Source organism: Typopeltis vanoorti, chromosome 17, assembly GCF_054136105.1.
Source record: "Typopeltis vanoorti isolate ZY-2024b chromosome 17, IOZ_Tvanoo_1.0, whole genome shotgun sequence".
NCBI lineage: Eukaryota > Metazoa > Arthropoda > Arachnida > Uropygi > Thelyphonidae > Typopeltis > Typopeltis vanoorti.
In genome coordinates this window covers 17,108,526-17,130,795 of record NC_143565.1, presented here as the reverse complement: position 1 = coordinate 17,130,795, position 22,270 = coordinate 17,108,526, and the positions used below count along the sequence as shown (strand labels likewise).

The window sequence follows — 22,270 nt, the reverse complement described above, 5'->3', positions numbered from 1 at the left end:
TTTACATTTAGGTATAGTGTTTTTTCTTGAATTTGTTACTTAAAATATAAAGTCTAAATTAATTTTTTTTTTTTTGTAAAATGGTATTTCTAAATAAGTTATTCTTCAAATTTTAGGAATCCTCTAATGGGCAAGGTGATGCCCAATGGAATATAGAAAGACCAAGAGAAATAGATGGATTATGTGCAAAAAATGAAATTAATGGCAGTGCAAGGCAAGATTCTGACTTGGCAGTTCGAATAGGCCAAGAGGATGATCCCCGAGTAAAGCTTTTGGAAGATCGATGTAAAAGCGTAGAAGAACAGTTATTGTTAAAAGAGCAAGAAGTTAAGGAGAAGTGTTCTGAATTGGATTCACTGAAGACTTTAAAATCCTGTTACCTTGAACTAATAGGCAAACATAATAATTTAAGAAAGAAAATGCAAGAGCACAGTAAATTAGTTGTGGTTAATCAAGATGATGATAATTATAGACTAAAGTATGAATTGCTTAAAAATAAGTATATGCGTGAAAGGGCAGAATGGGAAACAAAATTGAGAAAAGAAAAGTTGCATAACTCTTCTAGTAGCTCAAAAGAAGGACGGGACAGCAGTAATGAAGAATTTTTTAAAACTGTACAAAGAAGCAAAGAATACTTAAATGAAATGAAAGAAAAGCTTCATACTTCACAGGATAAAAGTGAAAATTCTTCATCTCTTTTAAAAATAATTTCTAAGTTATGTGAAGAAGCTGAAAAGATGTCTCCAAATGTTGAAAGAAAACCAAAAAGAGATGTAGAATTTAAAAAATTAAAGAAAACTGTAGCCGAACTACAATCAATATGCAAAAGCAAGCAGCATAAACTTGAAGAAGAGCAGGCAAAAATAAAATCACTGTATTCTAGTCTTGAACGAAAAGAGAATGAAGTTAAAGAAGTGCAGGTAGATTTAGAGGAAGCAAAAGAGAAAGTTGCAAATTTAAACAGTAGGTTAAAGCAACTGGATAGTGCATTAAATTCAGACATTACAGAATCTATGTCAGTAATTAATGAGGATCCAAAAACTTTAATTTCTCAAAATGCTCAACTTAAAGCACGGTTTGAAATGTTTAAAGATGAAATCCGAAGGTTACAAAAAGAGCTAAAGGAATCTCATGCAGCTTTTGATGATTTAGAGTTACATTGTATTAAACTCAAACAAGATATGAAAAACATGGAAGAAGTTCACCATTCACAGATTACATTAATGACAGCCAGGGTAGATGACTTAACATGCAAGTTAACAACATCTGAACGCAACCTCAGGCAGCTGAAACAGAAATTTGTTAAAGTAGAAGCCAAGCAAGAAAGGCGTAAAAGCTCTTTGAAAAGTAAAGAGGCTCTAAGTCTTTCCAAAGAATATGAATGTAAACTTTCAGAACTTGAACAAAAGATTAGGACTATTGAAACATCCCTCAAAGAAGAAAAAACAGGAGGTAGCGAAGTAAATCCAGATGAAGAGAATCCATCATCAGAAAGGCATTTGCAGAAACGTCCATCTCAGGACAGCACTAATGGAGAAAATATGGGTTTACTGTTGCGCCTTCATACATTAGGTTTAAGAGTAAAAGCTGCAGCTGAAGCTGTAGAAAAACATGCACAAGTAACAAAAGAAGAGGAAAACCTAGAAAAACCTAAAATATGTGTGCAGGTGAGAAGTGATGAAGACTGTAGTATTCAAGAAGAAGGAGAAGATTGGAGCACTCTGTCATTTACAACTAGCATGACAGATTTGCAAGCGATTGATGGAGATGATGGTGATTTTCCTAATTCTCTCAGGGATTGCCTAGAATTCCTTGGACAGAAAATAGATGGACTGTTAACATGGTTGAGGACTGCCTTGCAGCTCTTGCAAAGGCAAGAGCAAGGAAATCTTGGTACCCCTGGAAAGACCACTTCATCTGGAGAAGATGGAAATTATTTTATGAATCTTGTGGATGTTCTTTTGGGATATCTTTCAGAAACTAAAATAGAAGAAACGCTTGATTCATCAAATGGATGTTTTAAAACTCTCACCGCTTGTTTATTGTACAAGCTACTGCTTTTACATGAGGCAGCAAAATTTCTGTATAAAGTGAACAGTACAGAAGGTGGTAAAATAGTTGACTTGTCAAATATGATTTGTAAAGTTATGAATATTTTAAAAAATCATGTAGACCAAATTAAGTATAACATTCATCAAAATGATGCTGAAAATAGTATTGAAATTGTATTAAATAAACTGAACTCACTTTCTAGTGATTATTTCATTTCTTCTTCTTCAGTCAGTCAGCCTGGGAGTGATATCAATAGTAATAACTTAGAAGATAGTGTAAAATTTGCATGTGAACAATGTACAAAGTTTTTAAAATTATTAGATGAAGCTTGGAGATCAAAATTCAGTGAGCTTCTAAAGTCATTAATAGATTCTCCTGTACAAGATTCTGAATGTTCTTCAGTTTTAAAATTTTCTTCAGACTCTGTAAATGCACAAAACTTAAATGAACAAGATCCTTTGCTCTCTACTTTTTTTCACATAATCACTCAGGTATTTCAAATAGCAAATAGTCACATTTTAGAAAATCAAAATGAAAGTTCACTGTTATATGGAAATGACTTTTTATACCTCTGGTATCCTTCTGTACACAGAACTATGAAGGAAGAATCAGAATGTTTATTAGAAGAACTAAGGAAACATTGTCCTCTAGCATCTGAAGGAACATCGAATAAAATTCACATGGAGTCCACCAATCTTTTGCTTGTTCAGGAACTGTCACATATTTCTGTAATTAGAGCTGTTGTTCAAAGTGTTTTAATTGTCCTCAGGGATGTAACTGTTGAAAGTTTAGAAAATAAAAACAGTTGTGAAGGTTTTGTGAATAATGAAAACACGTGGTTTTCACATCTTCACGAACAGTTATACCAATGTGCAGATGTTCTGACAAAGACTGGAGTTGTTCCATTTGTTGGTGGAAGCATAAAAACAACTAAAGCTCTTGAAAAACTAGCTACTGAAAGTTTGCTTAACATTGCTTCTTCCAAGTTACAATACTCAAAAAAACTGGAACTTGCAAAAGGTGTATACAAACAAATAGAATGGCTTCAGAATGAGTTAGATGCTGCATATCAAGAGAAGCAAAAAAATGCATTAGATGCCTGTTCCTCCTGCCAGGATTTTCAAAATGAGGTTTCTCAATTACAAAAGGAATTGAAAGAAGTTAGCGAGAGACAAAAATCTTGCCATCAGTGTGAAAACCTTTTTCAGAAAATCCAGCATTTAGTAGATGATCATCAGAGGGAAATTATAATTTTAAGAGAGCAGCATGAGCTTGAAATAAAAACTTTAAAAGATCAATTCAAACATATTCTGGAACATAAGGTAAGTTCTCTCTTTCTCTGATTCATAAGATAATACTTGATATTTTAATTTAAACATATCTAAAATATATATTGTTCTTCTTGTCCAAAGACAGGTTTTAGACTAAGGAACATTTATCTTTACCTGTTTTCATTGAATTAGTTTTTCTGGAATCACTTGTGTATTTTCTTCTACTGAGTTGTAATTAAGTGCTGCTTTTAGTAATCTGATATCAGACATCATCTCTGCTTACTCCTTACTCTACTTACTCTGTCAGTTTTACTGATATGTTTGTGTAGTTCACTCTTGCTGTGGCAAACTCATAAAGGACTTAGGAATAATTTGTCAGTATATAATTAGCTATAGTGTTGTAGTATAGAATAGTATTGTAGTGTAGGGATTTGATGAGAACTTTTTGCTAGTGATAATGAGAGTCAACTATATTTCAAGCATGCATGTGAGCTGAAGTTCTGGTTAATAACTCATGTTGACAATTTAATGGAATGAAGTACAGTGCATAAAAATGAATTAAACAACAGGTTAATGACTCTAATATTTCATTTCTGTCAAAGGGGAATCAAGAGCATATGAAATTATGATATGTACACAACAAACAAGAAGAAACTGGAAATTATTAAATATAAACCTAAAGATGTAGGAAGTACACTATCTCTATGGGTGTTAGGATAAATGTAGTTATTGCATAGGAGGCATAGAATAATAATAATAATTATTATTATTATGTGACACCTCCAAGGAGTCCAAAGACTCATCAAGGAAGGGTACCTACTCTGCAACTCTCTGTCTTCAATGCTCAATCCACCAACTACAGCAAACTATGTTATCTACACCAACACCGTCTGTTGCCTACTACCTCCACTAGTATTTTCACAAACATCCATGTCCATGGAGGGATTCAAACCTGCAGCTTTTTGGCTGGAGAGCAGATTCGCTAACCACTCGACCAACCAGGAAATAATAATTTCCCATATCTTGAGGAGTTTCATACATTCATATTGATTTAATTTAGGCTGGTTTTTAAGATCACTTGCAGATTCCAAATAGTGTTAGCATGGTCTGCTGGATGAAATTGTCCAGAATTATGATGGCAGATGTATTTTTTATGTTATTCCAAACAGATATTGGTAGATCTTCCAGTCTGTCCATAACAGGCCAACTTGTAAGTGCAAGGGATTTTGTAGCCTTCTTATTGTGGGACTATTATAGTCAACAGAGAATACAACTGAAAAATTAATATAATAAAAAGAATTGCTTATAGATCACACTACTTACAGGCAGTTAGATTATCAACTCTCAGTAAACAAAATTCACTAAAAAGATTACCTCTCCCAAAAGTAATAAATAAATAACCTCTTGGCCTCAGTTAACTAAAAAAAAAAAAAAAAAAATTAATCATCAAATTCTTGACATATGTCCTCGAGAAGTGGGGGGATACAGATTATGATAGTACTACATGAAAAAAGTTACTTCATTACTAACTGCTTCTCAACAATTTATTATGTGACACCTCCAAGGAGTCATTGTGGGAAGGAACACTACACACCACTCACCATCTCCTCTACTATTTTTCCTCCAAATTAAACTGTAATCTGTCAAGACTCCAATATTATCAGTTTATATTTGTCTTCTAAGGCACTTACTGTATCAATCCACTTAGATTTTGGTCTTCCTCTGTGTCTTTTTCTTTCCATCCTGATGATCATTAGAGGGAAAGAACTAATTTTCTAACCTTTCCTCTCCCATTCTGTTTAAGTAACCAAACCTTCTGAGATTAGCTCTGCCAACACATTTTCCATATAAAGTTTTACATACACACACACACATATATATATATATATATATATATATGGCATATTAGTTGCAATTTTTTTCAGTAGAATTTCATTTGTAAAATTAGTATTTGTGAACTGTCTTAATTGATAAGAAAAAAAATCTGAAATGCAATTCGGAGTGATTGCAAATCATATGCATATACATAATCTTCATTTGCTTTTGAAAATTTGCTTTATATGAATCATTTGGTTTCTGCCTGACTGCATTATAAACAGGTGTTACCATGTATTTTCTGCAACTAAAAATTTGAAAGAGGATGTTAAGATGATGCATTTATTTAGATACTGAGTTTGGTGCTACAACAAAATTTTTTTTCTTGAATGCATGCAGTATTGTGTCTGTGGGAGAGAAGGTGTTTTTCATTCTAGTTATCTACACTAATTGTTGCTAGTTGCTGAGTATAGTACACAGACTGTAAATGTTTCTCTGCTGGATTTAGTGATACAATAAAACTACTTGTTTTTCTTGTCAGCAGTGTGATGTGTGTTGGGAATGGGATGTTTTTCACTATACAGAGGCATTTTTATTCCAGCCTTTAGAAAGAATAGACATTGAGTAACAATTAGTCTATCCCTGTACAGAAACTAATCCTATGTTTTATAAGAAGAGGACTGCATCTGGTGATCTCCAACAAAATACTAGTAAATGTGGGATATTTATGACTCATAAAACTAATGTGATGAAGGTAGATTTCCCTTTTTTTTTGTATTGCATAACCAAATGAATAAAAGAAAATTCTTAAAAAACAAAGGGAAATGTAAATTTAAAAAATAGAAATAAATACGCATTAACAAGCGCAACAAATTGTAGAAGATGATTTTCTGCATCATCACCTGCATCACTAATCACCTGATTAGTTTATGCAGTTGTTGTTTATAATTGGTTAGTTATTTGTATTTTGCAAACAAATCTCTCTCTCCCTCTCCTCTTTTTTTTTTTTTTTAAATTCTTTAATGGAAAGAATTGTGAAGAGCTGGGTGAAGTTTCCCAGGTTTCAAATCTAAATGCAAAATAATGATATTATGCAAGGATAACTGTGGGCCCAAGGGAATGTTGAAATGTATGTACATGAAAGCCTGAAGTATCAGAAATACATGAGAGGAATTTTTGGTATTGGTCAGCTCAACTTGACCAAAAATTATTGGCATCAGCAAGACCAAAGATAGAATATAATGAATATTGTATTGTCAGACTACTCTTTAATTTATACATTAATGATATAGAGGAAGATTTGAAGGGGAATATTCAGTTGTTTGCTGATGATGCAAAACTAGGGAGGACAGTAGTTGATAAAGGTGACATAGATATCCTGCATGATGATTTAAATACATTGACAGTGTGCAAAGGACATTGTTTGTCAATTTAATGTTGCAAAATGTAAGGTAAACACTTTGGGATGAAAAAAATTACATACTTATATCAATATTGATGGTATTATAATCTAGTACCATCAATATGATGGTATTTGGATTACAAGAAATTAACGAGGCTAGGTTTCTGGGAGTGATGGTGAATAGAGATTTGAAATTCAGAAGTTGTATTGTAAAAGTTAGCAGAATAGCTCAGAGGATTACTTGGATATTGAAGAACCCATTGTCAGGTAATATTATCCCTCTTTATAATGCTATGATTTGGCTACATGTTGACTACTGTGCACAAATTTGGTCATCTGGTTGGAGATCAGGAAGTGGTGGATAGGATTCATAGATGAGTGACCAAGCTGGTGACAGGTCTGTGGAATGCTCCCTGTGAGGAGAGACTGAAGGATTGTGGGTTTCAAAGTTTAGCTGAAAAGTGAAGGAGAGGGGATATGATAGAAATTTATAAGTTAATAAAGGGATTCTATAAGGTTGACACAAAAGAAATTTTTCATTACATGAAAAGTAGGAGAGAACAAGGGGTCATATCTGGAAGTTGTCCCTAAGAGTGTGGTTAGTAAGGGTGTGCAGACTAGGTTCTTTACTTGGAGAGTGATGAATGAGTGGAATGGATTGCCAGAGAAAGTTGTGAGTACCCCGAATGGTGAATAAGTTTAAAGAGATGTGTGATGAGTGTGGGTCTCTCATGATGAGTCTTTTGATACCTGCATAAATGGAGATACCCACATAAATGATAATTATAAATGTGAAGATGCATGCATGTCTAGAGATTATAGGATTGCATGTAATTTGCACCACCCTAGCAACTTATTGGACATATATATATATATATATATAATACCACAACTGCAAATTATTAGTAATTCATTTTTCTCTAATGAAAGTATTTCTGTTCACATCTGTTCTTTCTCTCCCTTATATTTACTAATCATTTTCACATAGCTCATGTCTTATTAAATGTCAGTTCACATATTTGCATCTTTTTAGTAATTGAAATATACCAATTACCAATCTCCTAATTAGTGGTTCCTAATATATACTGTAATAACAATGGTTTCTTCCAGCTTCTTACATTAATTTGTATTTTTTGCTTATTATCTTTCTGTGTATTATACCCTGAAGTTCCAATTTCCCTGTGGTAAAACTGGTTGGCATTTTTTCTTTCTTTCTTTTTTTTTTTTTGTTGTTTTAATGATGAAATAAATTTAGTCTCTTAATTAACTGTTTGTCAATTGTAAAAATTTATTTTTAACATACTAATGGCATTCTGTAATGCAATGATGAATGACAGATTGAGAAAACTTCTGAATTCAAAATAGTAAATAAATAAAAACCTGCTACCTGGAATTGTGTGTGTGCACGTGTGTGGAAAGAAAGAGAGTATTGCACATATATAGCATCTATACAAGGTGACCTAGGCATTTATTTAAAATCAAATGACATGTTTTTTAGTTAATAGCCATAGCATTTTTTTTCATTGCATCTTTATTTGACAGAGTCTAGTAGTGATGCTATCCTTTGGTTGGAAAGACCATGTTTTGATTCTTGCTGTGGTATAAGAGAAATCTTTATGAGGACTTTTCAGTTACAGTTGGATTAGTCTCATTTATCACAGAATATGCAGTCAGATAACAACCTACATGATTTAGAGGCTAATTACATTTCAGTGGGCATAAGACTGACCACTTTATCCTCCAAAATTAGGGTTATGAACCTTAAAGTACTTGGAAAAAGACAAATAAAGAGATGTTTAACTTGCATTGTTCTTTTTTTAGCACTTTTCCCCCCCAATATATGCAGCATACCTATTGTGATTTTTCTTCATGTTATAATGCTGACAACTCTTAATTTGTCTAGTGTTGTACTTACTGAGATTGACATAACACATTTTCCTTAGAGATTTTAAAATCATTGCTTATATTCACTTCAGGTTTGTATTCTCTTATGAGTGCATATTGATTAATGCAGATCTCTGGAATGTTGAATATGAAGAAAGGTTGAGATGTTGCAATTTGCAGAGTCTAGTGGATAGGAGGAAGAGGTGTGATATGATAAAGATGTATGTCAGTAAGCATATGTTATAGGATTAATGTTGGAGAAGTTATTCATAAAATGGTGGTGGAGGAAAGAACCAGAGGTCATCCCTGAAAGCTGTAAAAGGAGGGTGTGAGCAAGGGAGTAAGTAGCAGGTTTCTTGCATGGAGAGTTGTGAATGATTGTAATCTATTGCCTGATGTCTGCAGAAAATTTGAATGTGTTTAAGACACTGTATGATGTGCTGTGTGTATGACAAAAGGGACCTCCTAGATGAGTCTGTGACTATGGGTCTTAGGATAATAATATATTATATGGGGAATAATTTATAATATACAATAATTATAATAGCAATCAAATATACAAAAAAAAAACTTTTTGTTCAAAATCACTGAAATGTCAAGTTATTGAGAAAAACTTAATGTTAGAATAAATTTAGTTTAATCCTTTATCCAAGTGTAAGCAAACAAAGTTTGCACCTGAAGTATCTTCAGGACTGAGGCAACTCCTGGTAAAGGTGGACCAAGCTCTCATCACTTCTTGTCTCAGTATCTCCCATAATGCAAAGCACATCTCCTTGCGGACATGTATAATGCCATGATTAAGGGAAGGGCCACTACCCAGACTGGTTTCGACCTTTATTGAGGTCTCGTCAGTGGGAGCCAGACCCAGAAGTGGTGATACTAAGGCAGAAGCAATGGAGAGGACATATTTACTTATACAAGTTGCCAAAAGGTGTACCACCTTATTATTAAATTACTCTGGATTTAAAGAAAGATGTTGGAAGTTTATTTTCCACTTGGTTAGACTATAATAAATTTAGTTTAATCCTTTATCCAAGTGTAAGCAAACAAAGTTTGCACCTGAAGTATCTTCAGAACTGAGGCAACGTGTGGTACTGACTTGTCAACTGAGATGAGGATTGATGAGAACTTGGTCCACCTTTACCACGAGTTGCCTCAGTCCTGAAGATACTTTAGGCGCAAACTTTGTTTGCTTACACTTGGTTAAAGAATTAAACTAAATTTATTATAGTCTAGCCAAGTGGAAAATAAACTTCCAACTTAATGTTAGGTTTGAATAGTAAATCAAGTAATCTCATTATTCTTTTCTGAAACTCCTTAGTAAACATTATATAATGGTTAATTTGTAGTTTAGCCTTTTGCACTTTGTGTACACTTTTTTATACATATTCATGTTGTATAGTTTAATGGAATTCAAGTTTTACTTTTTGCGTAATGTGTTTAGTGATTTATATTAAATTACTATAATCAGTATTTGAAAAAATAAGCCTCTTTTTTTTTTTTTTTTTTTAAGGAAAAACTGCATTCAGAGGAAATTAAGAAATTGGAAAATGAACTATGTGCAGCCCATAAGAAGCTAAATCACTTGGAGGTTTGTGCTCTTTTTTACATTTTTAATCTGAGTGTAAGCAAACTTTGTTTGCTTACACTTGGATAAAGGATGAAACCAAGAATATAATTTCTTGGCATCTTTAATTTATAGTATAACCAAGTGAAAAAACTTTCAACATCAAAGGTTGGCTACAGATTCAGCTGTCTTTACTCAGATTTTACTCTCTGCCTGCAACTTAACTAGATAATCTGCTTTCCTAAGAAAGTGCCTGTTGCTGTTCCACCACTGTTATTTTCACATTTCATATTTTACTAGTAAATGAGATTTGTTAAATATTTCAGTTAATCAAGAATGTTTCACAGCACAAATAATGTAATCGCAGTCAATTTTTAGTTTTTCCACTCAGTGGCAGTGAATGGGAGAAAAATCTTTCTGAAAGGCCATCCTCTGGATTTTGGTATTCATTGCAACCACCCACTTGTTCCCACCAGTTATGTCACTGCTTTGTAGTATATATTACTAGATAAAGATTATTCTGTAGAATAGGAGCAATAGCAGAAATAGATGAAAAGAGAAATAAGTAGTATGGTGAGTTTGAATTGGAATAGAAAGAAGAGCATTATGGAATTATAGATGTAATCTTAGATAAACAATACCCATGGAAGATTCTGTAGAAAGATGTAGAACAAAGATTAACGTGATACAAAACTGATCTTTGCACTCCAAAATGCATAACCTTATACTTTGTCACACACGTTAAACTGATATCCATTCTCCTGATGTTACAGAATACTTTCTGTAACACATCAATGTTCCAAATCATTGATTTTCTGGGTGCATGTTAGTTGCAAGGTGAATGTGATCATCTGGGCACTACTGAATTAAATAGTACTAGTGCATATCCATGAGGAATCCAATTATGATATATTTCAATACTGGAGATAGAAGAGCAATTAAAAATTAAGAGCAGATGATATCCAATATCTGAAATGTTCAAATAAGAGTTTATATAAAAGGTATAGAAGTTTTACAATGTGTATACATCATATAATTCAGAAACTTGGCAAGAAATTTGAAAACCAACTTATTGGAATAGAGCTTTCTCATTGTTCCAATCCTTAAAAAGGGGAATAATATAGAAACTATAGAAGAATTGTGACAATCTGAAATGTTCAAATAAGAGTTTATATAAAAGGTATAGAAGTTTTACAATGTGTATACATCACATAATTCAGAAACTTGGCAAGAAATTTGAAAACCAACTTATTGGAATAGATCTTTCTCATTGTTCCAATCCTTAAAAAGGGGAATAATATAAAAACTATAGAAGAATTTCCCTATTGAGTGTTCCAGACAAGATCTCATGCAAGTGTTCTTGAATGCTAAAAAAAAAATTGTTGAAGGTAAATTTGAGGAAAACCAAACCTGGATTCAGTTCAAACACAGAAAGTCGAGAGTAGATTCTTTTCTCATGACAATAACTGAAAAATCATGGAAATATAACAAGAACCTCTGTGATCCCAACTGGTTGATATACATGGAATAGTCAATTTATTAAATAGTGTATGATAAATTATTGGCCATGAATTCCTCCATGGGATGTAGCATTATCTCTTACTGCAATTAAATTATTATTTTCCATTATCATTTGTATTATAACAGCATAACTTCTATTTCTCCTCTTTTGAAAAATAACTGGAAAGTGTTATGTCTTAAATAGCCCATCATCATAATAATCACTGTACATTAAACAACAGTTTTATAAAGAGAAATTTTATTATAAGATGATCTACATTATCTGTATTAATTCTTAAAAAAAAATTAGTTATTGAGAGGAATTTTTCATGAACAGCAATTATCTCAAAGGTAATATATTGTTCCAGGTTGAATATGATGAACAAATTAAAAGCCTTAAGGAACTCTGTGAACAGAAATTGGTACAAAGGCAAAATCCAATTAATGAAGAAGCAATTCGGCAACGTTATCAAACTGAAATTGAACAACTGAAGGTAATATTACAAACTGGTGGATGTCTAAATATCTTGTACTTGTAATATATGTTGATTATTTCTAAAACTGACATCAAAATGACACATTTTTTTTTTTTTAAGTTTAATTTTATGGATATTTTATCTGCAGTATTTGATCAACCACTGCCAGATTTTGCATGGCCATTCCATTTGACCATGGAAGCTAGGTTTCAAAATTTTGAACCCTTGAGGTGTCTCCCCCAAATGGCATACATTTATATCCATTGACTGAAATCATCACTTCTCTGTGCTTGGAAGTGAGTCATCCTTTTAGTGAATCTCGTATATTAAAGTGAATGACTATTTACCTGTATAAAATGTGCAACACTGGACCTATCCCCACCAACTTTTGTATTGCCTTCACATAAAATTTTTTTTCTTTCTTTTCATACAATAACATATAGAAAACAGTTAATATATAATGTTATCATATATTAACTCATATATAGTTAATATATGATTAACATATATGTTAATATCTGTTGTCATTTGATCAGAAGGTGGTGGAGAGGATCCAGAGATGAGTGATCAAGCTCAATAGGTCTGTGGAATGCTCCTTATCATGATAGATTAAAGGTTGAAAATCTAATTCATATGCAGAAAAGAGGGGATATGACTTATTTATTAAAAGAAAAGAACTTCATATCCTTTTCCATTAAATTCTCTAAAATGGCTACTGGAAGAAGTCACTGAAGAAAATGTTATTTTCTGATAACTATCCTGTGTTAACCCAGAAATCAATTACAAAATCACCACTATATGTTGGCATCACATCAAGATAGGTAATCCAGTTATTAAAATCCATCAACATCAGAATGGCCTTAAAACCAATTCACACCTTATAGAATTTCCTACATTTCCTCCAAAGACAGTGTTCTGCTCTGTAAACACTGAAGTATACAATCCTTTCTTTTAGTGTTGCATGGTGATCAGCATTCATTTTAGAAATTATGGACTTTACAACTGTGTTATAAATAACTATTTTAATTTCCTGACGTTTTGACCTTCATATTAAGGTCATCATCTCGAGAATATACAAGGACAAGCTGAGTTACGTTTCACACAGTAAGCTAAAGAAACAATGATCTGATCACCAGTTATTCTACTGGCATGACTTCTAGTGAAAAAAAAATACAGATAAAATTACTAATTAATTAATTATTTAGAAACTACACCAAAGCTAAATTCTATTTAAGAATACACGAGAGAAACATTCTTTCTTATAGATAGTTTTCTTACGGTAACAATGATGTTCTATTTTTAACATTACAATTGTTATATTAGATTTAAGATTCTGGATTATCTATAGTCCTGTTTATACTTAACTCTTAGGGAGAAAGGTTCTGTGGGTAGAATATATACCTTCCATATGCTTGGGATTTTTAGACCATCATTATTGTTCAGATTGGGGTGGTTGATAAGAATCTCACAGGCTTCCTTAAATTTGCATTCATACCATGGTGCTTTTCCAGTCAATTCTATGTAAAGTCTTCAGGGCATGATCGGAAAGGCCTTCACCATAGTTATTATATTTAATGTGTCACTTATGTTCCTTTTGGCTGATAGGAATTGTGTGTCCTGTTTCCTGTATATATGATAGATTACAGATGCAATAAATATGGTATACTCCAGGGTGGGCCAGCAGAGGGAATAGGTCTTTGAACGAGTTGAGTAAGCTTTTTAATTTTGCAGGAGGTTTAAAGGTGGCTTTGAGGTTGTATTTCTATAGTATTCTGTTTATTTTATCTGATGTCCCTTTAATGTAAGGAATGGTTATAGTTTTATTGTAGTCTGGTTTATCTTTGTTTTTTATTGAGGTCTTGTAGAGAATTTTGTTAATAGTGTTTTGGCTGTAACCATTTTTTAGAAAAGTATTGCTGATAACTTTAAATTTGTCTTTCAGCGCTTGTTCATTGGAGCAGATCTTCAAAGCCCTGTTTTTTAGAGTATTAATGACACCTAGTTTTTGTGTTGGGTGGTGGTAGGAGTCTATGTGTATATATTGCCAGTATGTTCAGTTTCCGGTAAACAGTGAAGAAGAGACTGCCAGAAGGAAGACGTTTGACAAGTGTATCTAGAAACGGAAGTGTGTTCTGTTTTTCAATCTCAATTGTGAACTGTATGCATTTGTGTTGTTTGTTTAGGTGGCTAAGGAAAGTGTCTAGTGTCTGGCGGCCATGGGGACAGCTCGCGAAAACATCGTCAATGTATCTAAGCCAGACTTTGGGTTTTAAAGGAGAGGAATCTAGAGCATGTTGCTCAAAATGTTCCATATAAAAGTTAGCAATAGGGAGGCAAGCCCATGGCTGTGCCTTCTTTTTGTAGGTAGGAAGCATTTTGCCATACAAAATAACCAGAACGTAATACATGCGCAAAGAGCGTCGTGATATCTGAAGGGAATTTGTTCTGTAAAAGAAGGATTGCGTATTGATTGGGACATTTGTAAAGAAGGCAGAGACATCAAAAATGACTAATAAATCATCTTTTTCTAATGTAATGTGTTTGATTATGTTTATGAAGTGTTGTGTGTTTCTGATATAGGAGGAGGAATGACCTACCAACTCCTTAAGTGTTGCCGCTAATTTCTTGGCTAGGTGATAATTCGGGCTGTCTATACCTTCGACTATCGGCCGGAGTGGTGCGTTTTGTTTGTGTATCTTTGGCAGACTGTAAATTCTCGGGGAATGAGCATAGTACGGAAGTAATTTTTTGACTGTATCTTCAGGCCATGTAGTAGTTAATTTCAGTAGTTTCTCTGTTTTCTTTTTATTCTGTTGAGTCGTAGAACATCATTAAAAATAGGACATCATTGTTACCATAAGAAAACTATCTATAAGAAAGAATGTTTCTCTTGTTATCTTAAATAATAGAATTTAGCTTTGATGTAGTTTCTAAATAATTAATTAATTTGTAATTTTATCTGTATATATATTTTTTTTCACTAGAGGTCATGCCAGTAGAATAACCGGTGATCAAATCATTGTTTCTTTAGCTTACTGTGTGAAATGTAACTCAGCTTGTCCTTGTATATTTGTATATACTCCAGATGATGACCTTAATATGAAAGTCGAAACGTTGGGAAATTAAAATAGTTATTTATAACATGGTTGTCAAGTCTATAATTTCTAAAATGAAGACTGAAGTATACAAAATTTGCCTTGTTTCTACAGAAAGGTGTACATTGGTCAAACAGAAAGAAGTTTCAAAATTTGTAAAAAAAAAAAAAAAAAAAAAAAAAAAAAAAAGTAGGTAATATTAAAAATAAAGTAGAAGAAAGAAACGGACTTGTGGCACACATCTTTACAGAATATCACACCATAGAGCAGCAAGCATCTTCCATTGCTTACTAAGATGAGAATACTTTCATCAGAATGTTTAAGGAGTCATCTGAGGTAATTTGCTTGCACAACACATTAAATAGAAACCAAGGAATTACACATCTGGAAGTCATTAATTAGTACATATAACAATCAGGATCTTTGTCATGCTAGCAATTGCATACACAGTTTACACAACAGTGTACAGACTTTGCATGATGTGCTTAATCATACTTGTGATTAAACTGTCAATAATGTTTGGTGCCAGTATTATTTCTAAGCCTCAGCAGAGTCTGAAGACTCATTGCAGGTGGTCGAATGCCCACATACTGAAATAACTATTACACCTTGCCTTGAATACATTCACCATTGGTGGACTCGCCACCAACTCTGGCAATGCATTTCACTCATTCACCATCCACGAAGCAAAAAGTCTCCTTTTCACCTCTTTACTCACATGATCTTTGTGCAGTTTCCAGGAATGACCTCCCTTCTCACATCACTGATTATCCTATGCAATAATTCCCCTATATCTATTTGATGGGCTCATCTCATTAGCTTATACATCTCAATCGTATTACCCCCCCCCCCCACTCCTTTCTACCAAGCTCTGAAGACCACATTCCCTCAATCTGTCCTCATACTCAATGTTCCAGAGTCATAAGATAGTCTTAGTTATTTGCTTCTGCACACTCTCTCTCCAATGTTTTTTAACCACCAGTATAGCCTGGTGACCAGATTTGTGCACAGAAATCCAAATGAGGCCTAATTAACCTTATACAGTGGAACTATTACCACCTTATATGTACATGTCAGTATTCTTAGCATTATAACAGCAGTTTTTTGAGTAACCTTACAACTTTTGCCTTGCATCCCCTGAACTTCAGTTCACTATCCACCAAGATCTCCAGATCCCTTGCTTCCTCCAATATGGTAAACCTCGTTCGATCTTCTCTGGCCAAAGTGTTTCCATTATCTTTCAGTTTATGTCACCATTGGAGATGTTTCAGATATTTTTTGTTGTGTTAAATATCTTCCTAAAGATGCTGTGAGCCAAAAATACAGTGAAACATGTTGAAGTAACATTCAGCTTAAATTAATAAAGTTTTACAATTTTACCATGCTTGATTATTCATGGTTGACTTAAAGTTCTCTTTACTATTTCATCTTATCATTAACAAGATATTGTCTATTCTGATATCTGAAGATATCGGAAGTTCAAATATCCAAAGTTCCTTCCCTTCTCCCTCCAGTCATCAGTTTCTTATGAGTCAAGGGTTCTAGAAGTATTTTCTCTTTTCTTACCAGGTCACTGCTTTCAGAATTCCCCTCAGCTGTAATAGTGTCTTATGATAAAAAAAGAAAGGAAGGGAAATATTTTGAAATTTTTGAACAAAGTTCTAAAAGCTCCATGATAGATTTTTTTTACATCTGTCAAGAAAGAGAGAGCCTTAGCTTTTTTATACACCAAAATCCTTTATTGCTTTGGTGTAATTAAAAAAAAAAAAAAATCAGTTAAGTAATGGCTGACAATTTATACAGAACTGAATGTCTTAAGGTTGTCTAAAAACTTATCACTAAACTTGCTTTCTCTTCCTTTTATGTGTGTGTGTCAATCAATCAGTCAGTCAGAGAGAGAGAGAGAACAATAGCATTCATGAATGTGCATGATCCCATATATATAATGAATGTATGTTATTATGATAGTGCCTCTGTGAAAAAGGATTGGTGGCCATGGAAAATTCTCACCGGCGCATTATTTCTGAGTTGGAACAAAGGCATAAAGAAGAACTTTCACAGTTAGAGGCTGAGAAAAAAAAGGTATTGGCTGAAGAAACTCAAGCAACTCTTACAGGTAATTTATCTAGTTAATTTTTTTTAAATATAAATTTTTTAAGAAATGTAGTAATGAAATTGAAAGAGTGTCAGTAGTTGCTTATACTTTATAATCCATTAAAAGAATTTTGAAATTTCATTAATATTATTCTTTTTTAGCAGTATCTATAGGCTAGCTGTTTTTAGCAGTGCTGATCGGGGAATGAATTGGGGAAAAAAATAATTACAAACACAATTGCATTTTTAATTATTTGCTTTAATTTGTCATAGTTAATGCTGAAATATTTAATTATCTGAACAGTAATGCAAGATTTCAGGAGACTTTAATAATGCACCATAGTATATTTTGCATATTATGTATATTGTTGGTGCTGCTATCCAATTAGTGCAGTAGCACAGCACAGAGTAGAAGCATTATTGCATGTCCTACAGATAAGTCTTTTATTTTAATAAATATTAGTAATTATTTTTGGTTATATCTTGCTTATTTTAGACTGTAAAGTCAATGCATTTGTTTCAGAAATATAATATGGGATATCAGTTAGAAAGCGTTTTTTCTTGGCATCTATGTGTACAAGGAAAATGGCAGCCAAAGTTTCCTTATTCAATGAGTTTAGCATGAGGGATGTTGTAGGATATAGTGTATGTTCTATATATTCATTGCCAAGAGTTGAATGGGTTATGATATGAAAGCAAGAGTGGTGAGAGAGCATGTTGTAAATGTTTTGTGTGTGTGTGAAAAGCTAGAAAATGAATGATGAATATTAATGATATAAGGAAAGATAGCAAAAGTTTTGTGGAGAATGTGGAAGTAGTGAATACTAGTGCATGAAATATGAATGATGAAATAATCTTTCAGCCAGATGAACAATGTGGCTCAAAGTAAAGTGGATGATGAAGTAACAGTAAGGAGTGAAATAATGTGCTTATGTTGCATCCCTCACAGGAAAAATGGGAGCTAGAGCAACTGGAGTAACAATTGTAGTACAGCAGGTGGGATAATGAAAGAAAAAGTCAATTAGGAAACTATGAAACTGAAATAAGGAGTATGATATGTATAGAGATTTCATAAGAGGTATATTTAATGAGAAAGGGATGAATGCATGTGTCCCAGATGCAAAGATCAACGTCAGGGAGAAGACTGTTCCACAGTACTGCAGTGGCAGGGATGAAGGAGGAGGAAAAGAAATTTGTTCTATGAGCTTCAAGGTGTACTGTGAAAGGATATTGGGTGGCAGCTGTGCGTGTTTCAATAGGATTAGTACAGAGCGGGAAATTATTGATGCTTTTTCAGTTGAACATTTCCCATGGAAATATTTATAGAAAGTGCAAACCAGGGAAACTAGAGATATTGGGGAGGAGGGATGCAATCAAGCATGTGTTTGGCTGCCTGGGATAAATGAGCATCTGTACAGAAATCATTATGCGATGCTGAATGCAACATCCCTTTGCACTTAGTTTCTTGTGTGATGTCATTATGCAAGGGTAACGGTACAAGGGTATGTTGAAAGGCATGTACATAAATGCCAGAAGTATCAAAAATAAGAGAGAGGACTTTTTGGTATTGGTCAGCTTGACTTGGCCCAAAATTATATGCATCAGCCAGACCTATTGACAGAAAATGATATAGTTACAATACCCTTTACATTATATCCCTATATTTTTAGAGAGAAATGGGACAGAAGGAGGTCTTCTTCTTCTTTCACTATGCCGTATCCCATGTTAAACGGGGTCGGTGCACCAATCTTTAACCTTCCTCTTCCAAGTTCTCCGGTCCAGGGCGTCCTTCGGACTCCATCCTTTCTCCCTAAGATCCTCTGTCACCTTATCCCTCCACCTGAGCTTGGGCCCGCCTCTTTTCCTCCTTCCCTCCAATTCCATATGCTCCACTCGTTTACCAACATACTCCTCACCCTTCCTCTCTACATGTACAAACCACCTCAGCCTACTTTCTTGTATCTTCTTGCCAATTGGTCCCACCTTAACCGTCCCTCTGATGTAGTCATTCCTTATCCTGTCCTCCTTTGTCACACCACTCATCCATCTCAACATCCGTATCTCCACTACCTCCATCTTCCTCTCCTGTGCCTTTGTTATAGGTCACGTCTCCGTGCCATGAAGCATCACCGGCCTCACCACCATCTTATACAGCTTTCCTTTCCTCTTACAACTCACTCTCTTGTAGTGTGGGTTGTAATTTTATTCGGTGCTGTATTTCCTCATCCAGGTCACCATTCCTCTCGACGACCGACCCAAGGTACTTGAATTTCTTCCCTGAAATTAGCTTTTCAGCCTGAAGTCATATGATCATATCCTCGTCACTCCCCGTTGACGTATATTCAGTCTTCTCCCAGTTAATTTTCATGCCTCTCTCCTCCAATATCTTTCTCCACTCTTCCAGGGTATTTTCAAGCATCTCTCGGGATGATTCGCATAGAACAATGTCGTCGGCAAACAGCATGCTCCATGGTGCCTCCTTGACATCCGCCACTAGTACATCCATGACCAGGTCAAAGAGGTAGGGGCTCAGAACTGACCCTTGGTGTAGCCCTACGACAATGGGGGAACCCTTCTGTCATGCTGACACTAGACCTGACCTGAGTTTCTGTTCCCTCATACATCTCCTTCACCATCCTCACGTACTTCTCCGACATCCCCCTTCTTCCTCATACACCTCCATACCTCCTGCCTGGCCACTCTGTCGTATGCCTTTTCCAGGTCTATAAACACCATGTGCAGCTCCACTTGCATCTCTCTATATTTCTCCATCAATCGCCTTAGCGCAATGGGACAGAAGGAGGTATTGCTAACAATAACTGAAGAACTACAACCAACAAAATTACAAGTTAAAGAGGATATTAGGTCTGAGGGAGATGGTTCATTTGAGGCTGTCTGGATGTGAAATAGAGGCCAATGTGACAAAATATATTGTTGGTTGTTGCTATACATTAGTGGGTCCACAGAAAGATGCCATGCATCAGAAGATTAGTACATGAGGGCAAGCCGAGCAATTATTATGGTAAACTTCAACTATGGGGGACATAGATTGGAAGGAGGAAAGGGGACATGGCAAGATAGAAATAGAATTTATATAGTTTAAGGGATAATTACCTGAAACATGTTATAGAGGGAGGGGGACCAGGGGTTTGAGAGTGTTGGATCTGGTGACAGCATCAGATTGACCATGTAGTCTTGTTCTGAGAAGTTGCTAAACATGTGAAATTCTCTGTCAAGAAAGGGTTTATGTTGAACTATAAAACTGTAATTATGACACTTAGGAGGAATCTTGAAGCAGTGCCATGGCTTCAGAAACTACAGTGCATTGGAAGTGGTCAGATTATTTGAGAGAAGCAGTATCTGAAAAAGAAAAAGAGACTGCATACCCATTTTCAAGAAAATAAACCAAGTTGGAAGTAAGTGGATGAGTAGGGAGCCAGCGAAGGTTGGTCGATTGGTAGAGCCTCTGCTATTAATGACTTAAAGCAAGTTTAGCGTGGCCTTGATGAGTTTTTGGACTCACTGGAGGTGTCAGATAACAATAATAATAATAAAGCAAGAGCTGCAAAAAAAAAAAAAAAAAGAAAACATTGTGGAGGAAATATAAAGAAAAAAGTAATCAGCATACTCATGAGCAGTACAAAGCACAAGCAAGAATGGTGACTGGTATGGTAAGAAAGGCCAAATCAGACTATGAGAGAAAATTAGCTAAGCAGGCTAAAGTAAATCCAAAAGAGTTTTCTTTTGTTCTATTATTTTATTTTATTTTTGTTGGGTCCATATACGAGAGGTTGGTTGGCTGGTCAACCTATAGTATGTTAGCACCACATGTGGGTGGTGGGTCAGGAAAGAAGAAACTTGTTTACATTTGATTAAAAGCCTGTATGTTGCATTCCTTGGGAAATACATCAGGGGTAAGACTGTTTCACAGTACTGCAGTGGCAGGGATGAAGGAGGAGGAAAAGAAACAGGTTTCAAGGTGTACTGTGAAAGAATGTTGGGTGGCAGCTGTGCGTGTTCCAATAGGCTTAGTGGGGAATTATTGATGCTTTTTCAGTTGAACATTTCCCATGGAAATATTTATAGAATATACAAATTACAGAGACCAAGCATCTATGTGAAAGTGAGAGGAGCAAGTTGGTGAGAGATGGGTCATTTATCAGTCTAATTGCTCTCCTCTGTATTGAGTCAAGCATTTTGATGGAGCTTTTAGGAGCCCCACTCCAAATGTGAGAGCAGTATTCGATAGCTGGGTGGATTTGTGATTTGTATAATGTTAACAGCTGTTTAGAGGTGAAGTAGCGTCTTGAGCGAAAGAGAAAACCTAGTTTTTTGGAAGCTGAGGATGCAATGGTTGTTGATGTGTTTATGCCAGGAGAGGCTTGATGTCAGGGTAATTCTGAGAAGAGAAATCTCATCTGGGAATTTGAGTGTTATCAAAACAATGCTGGGGGGAAATGGTTCTTTTTTGTGAGAAATAAGACAGAACTGTGTTTTACTAGCATTGAAGTTGACGAGGTTATCTGAGTCCCATTGGAGGATGGCTTGGAGGTCGAAATTAAGGGCAATGGTGGTTGATGTTCTGTGGGTTGAAGTGAGTTGTGTAGAGTAGGGTTTGTCAAATGAAAAGGAGTGTAATGTGCTGTCATCTGCAAAACTGTATTAGAGGTCAACTGAAGTAGGTTATTGATATATATAGAAGGAAGAGGGTTGGTGAGAGAAGTGAACCTTGTGGGACCTCAACATTAGTTGGATGGTGAGAGGATAAGAGCCTTCTACCATCACACATAGTGTGCATCCAGACAGGAAGTTGGCATTCCATCTGCAGAAGTCCTGAGACAGTCCAAATGATGGGAGGTTGCTTAGTAAGCCTTTGTGCCAGACTTGGTCAAAGGTTTTAAAGATATCAAGTGCAACTACTTGGGATTTGCTGAATTTCTCCATGGCAATTGTTGAGCAATGGGTGATGTATGAGAGTAGATCTCCTGTTGATCTGCTTCGGTGGAATCTGTACTGGTGGTCTCTTAATAGCTGGGTACCTTCAAGGTAGATTAGGAGTTGAGAGTTCATGGTTTTCTCCATCACTTTAGATAAGACTGAAGTGAGTGAGATAG

At 34.8% G+C, this 22,270-nt stretch overlaps 1 protein-coding gene across 3 annotated transcripts in view; it reads left to right on the top strand.

The window, feature by feature from the left end:
* The window catches only part of LOC150097192 (uncharacterized), a 336,086-nt gene that overhangs the window by 255,232 nt on the left and 58,584 nt on the right, over positions 1-22,270 (top strand). For all 3 annotated transcript variants that reach the window (XM_090406866.1, XM_090406865.1, XM_090406864.1), the window contains 4 exons: positions 117-3,374; positions 9,938-10,015; positions 11,860-11,985; positions 17,031-17,178. In XM_090406866.1, the coding sequence (XP_090262992.1) occupies positions 117-3,374; positions 9,938-10,015; positions 11,860-11,985; positions 17,031-17,178 (3,610 nt within the window). The remainder of the gene's footprint in view (positions 1-116; positions 3,375-9,937; positions 10,016-11,859; positions 11,986-17,030; positions 17,179-22,270) is intronic.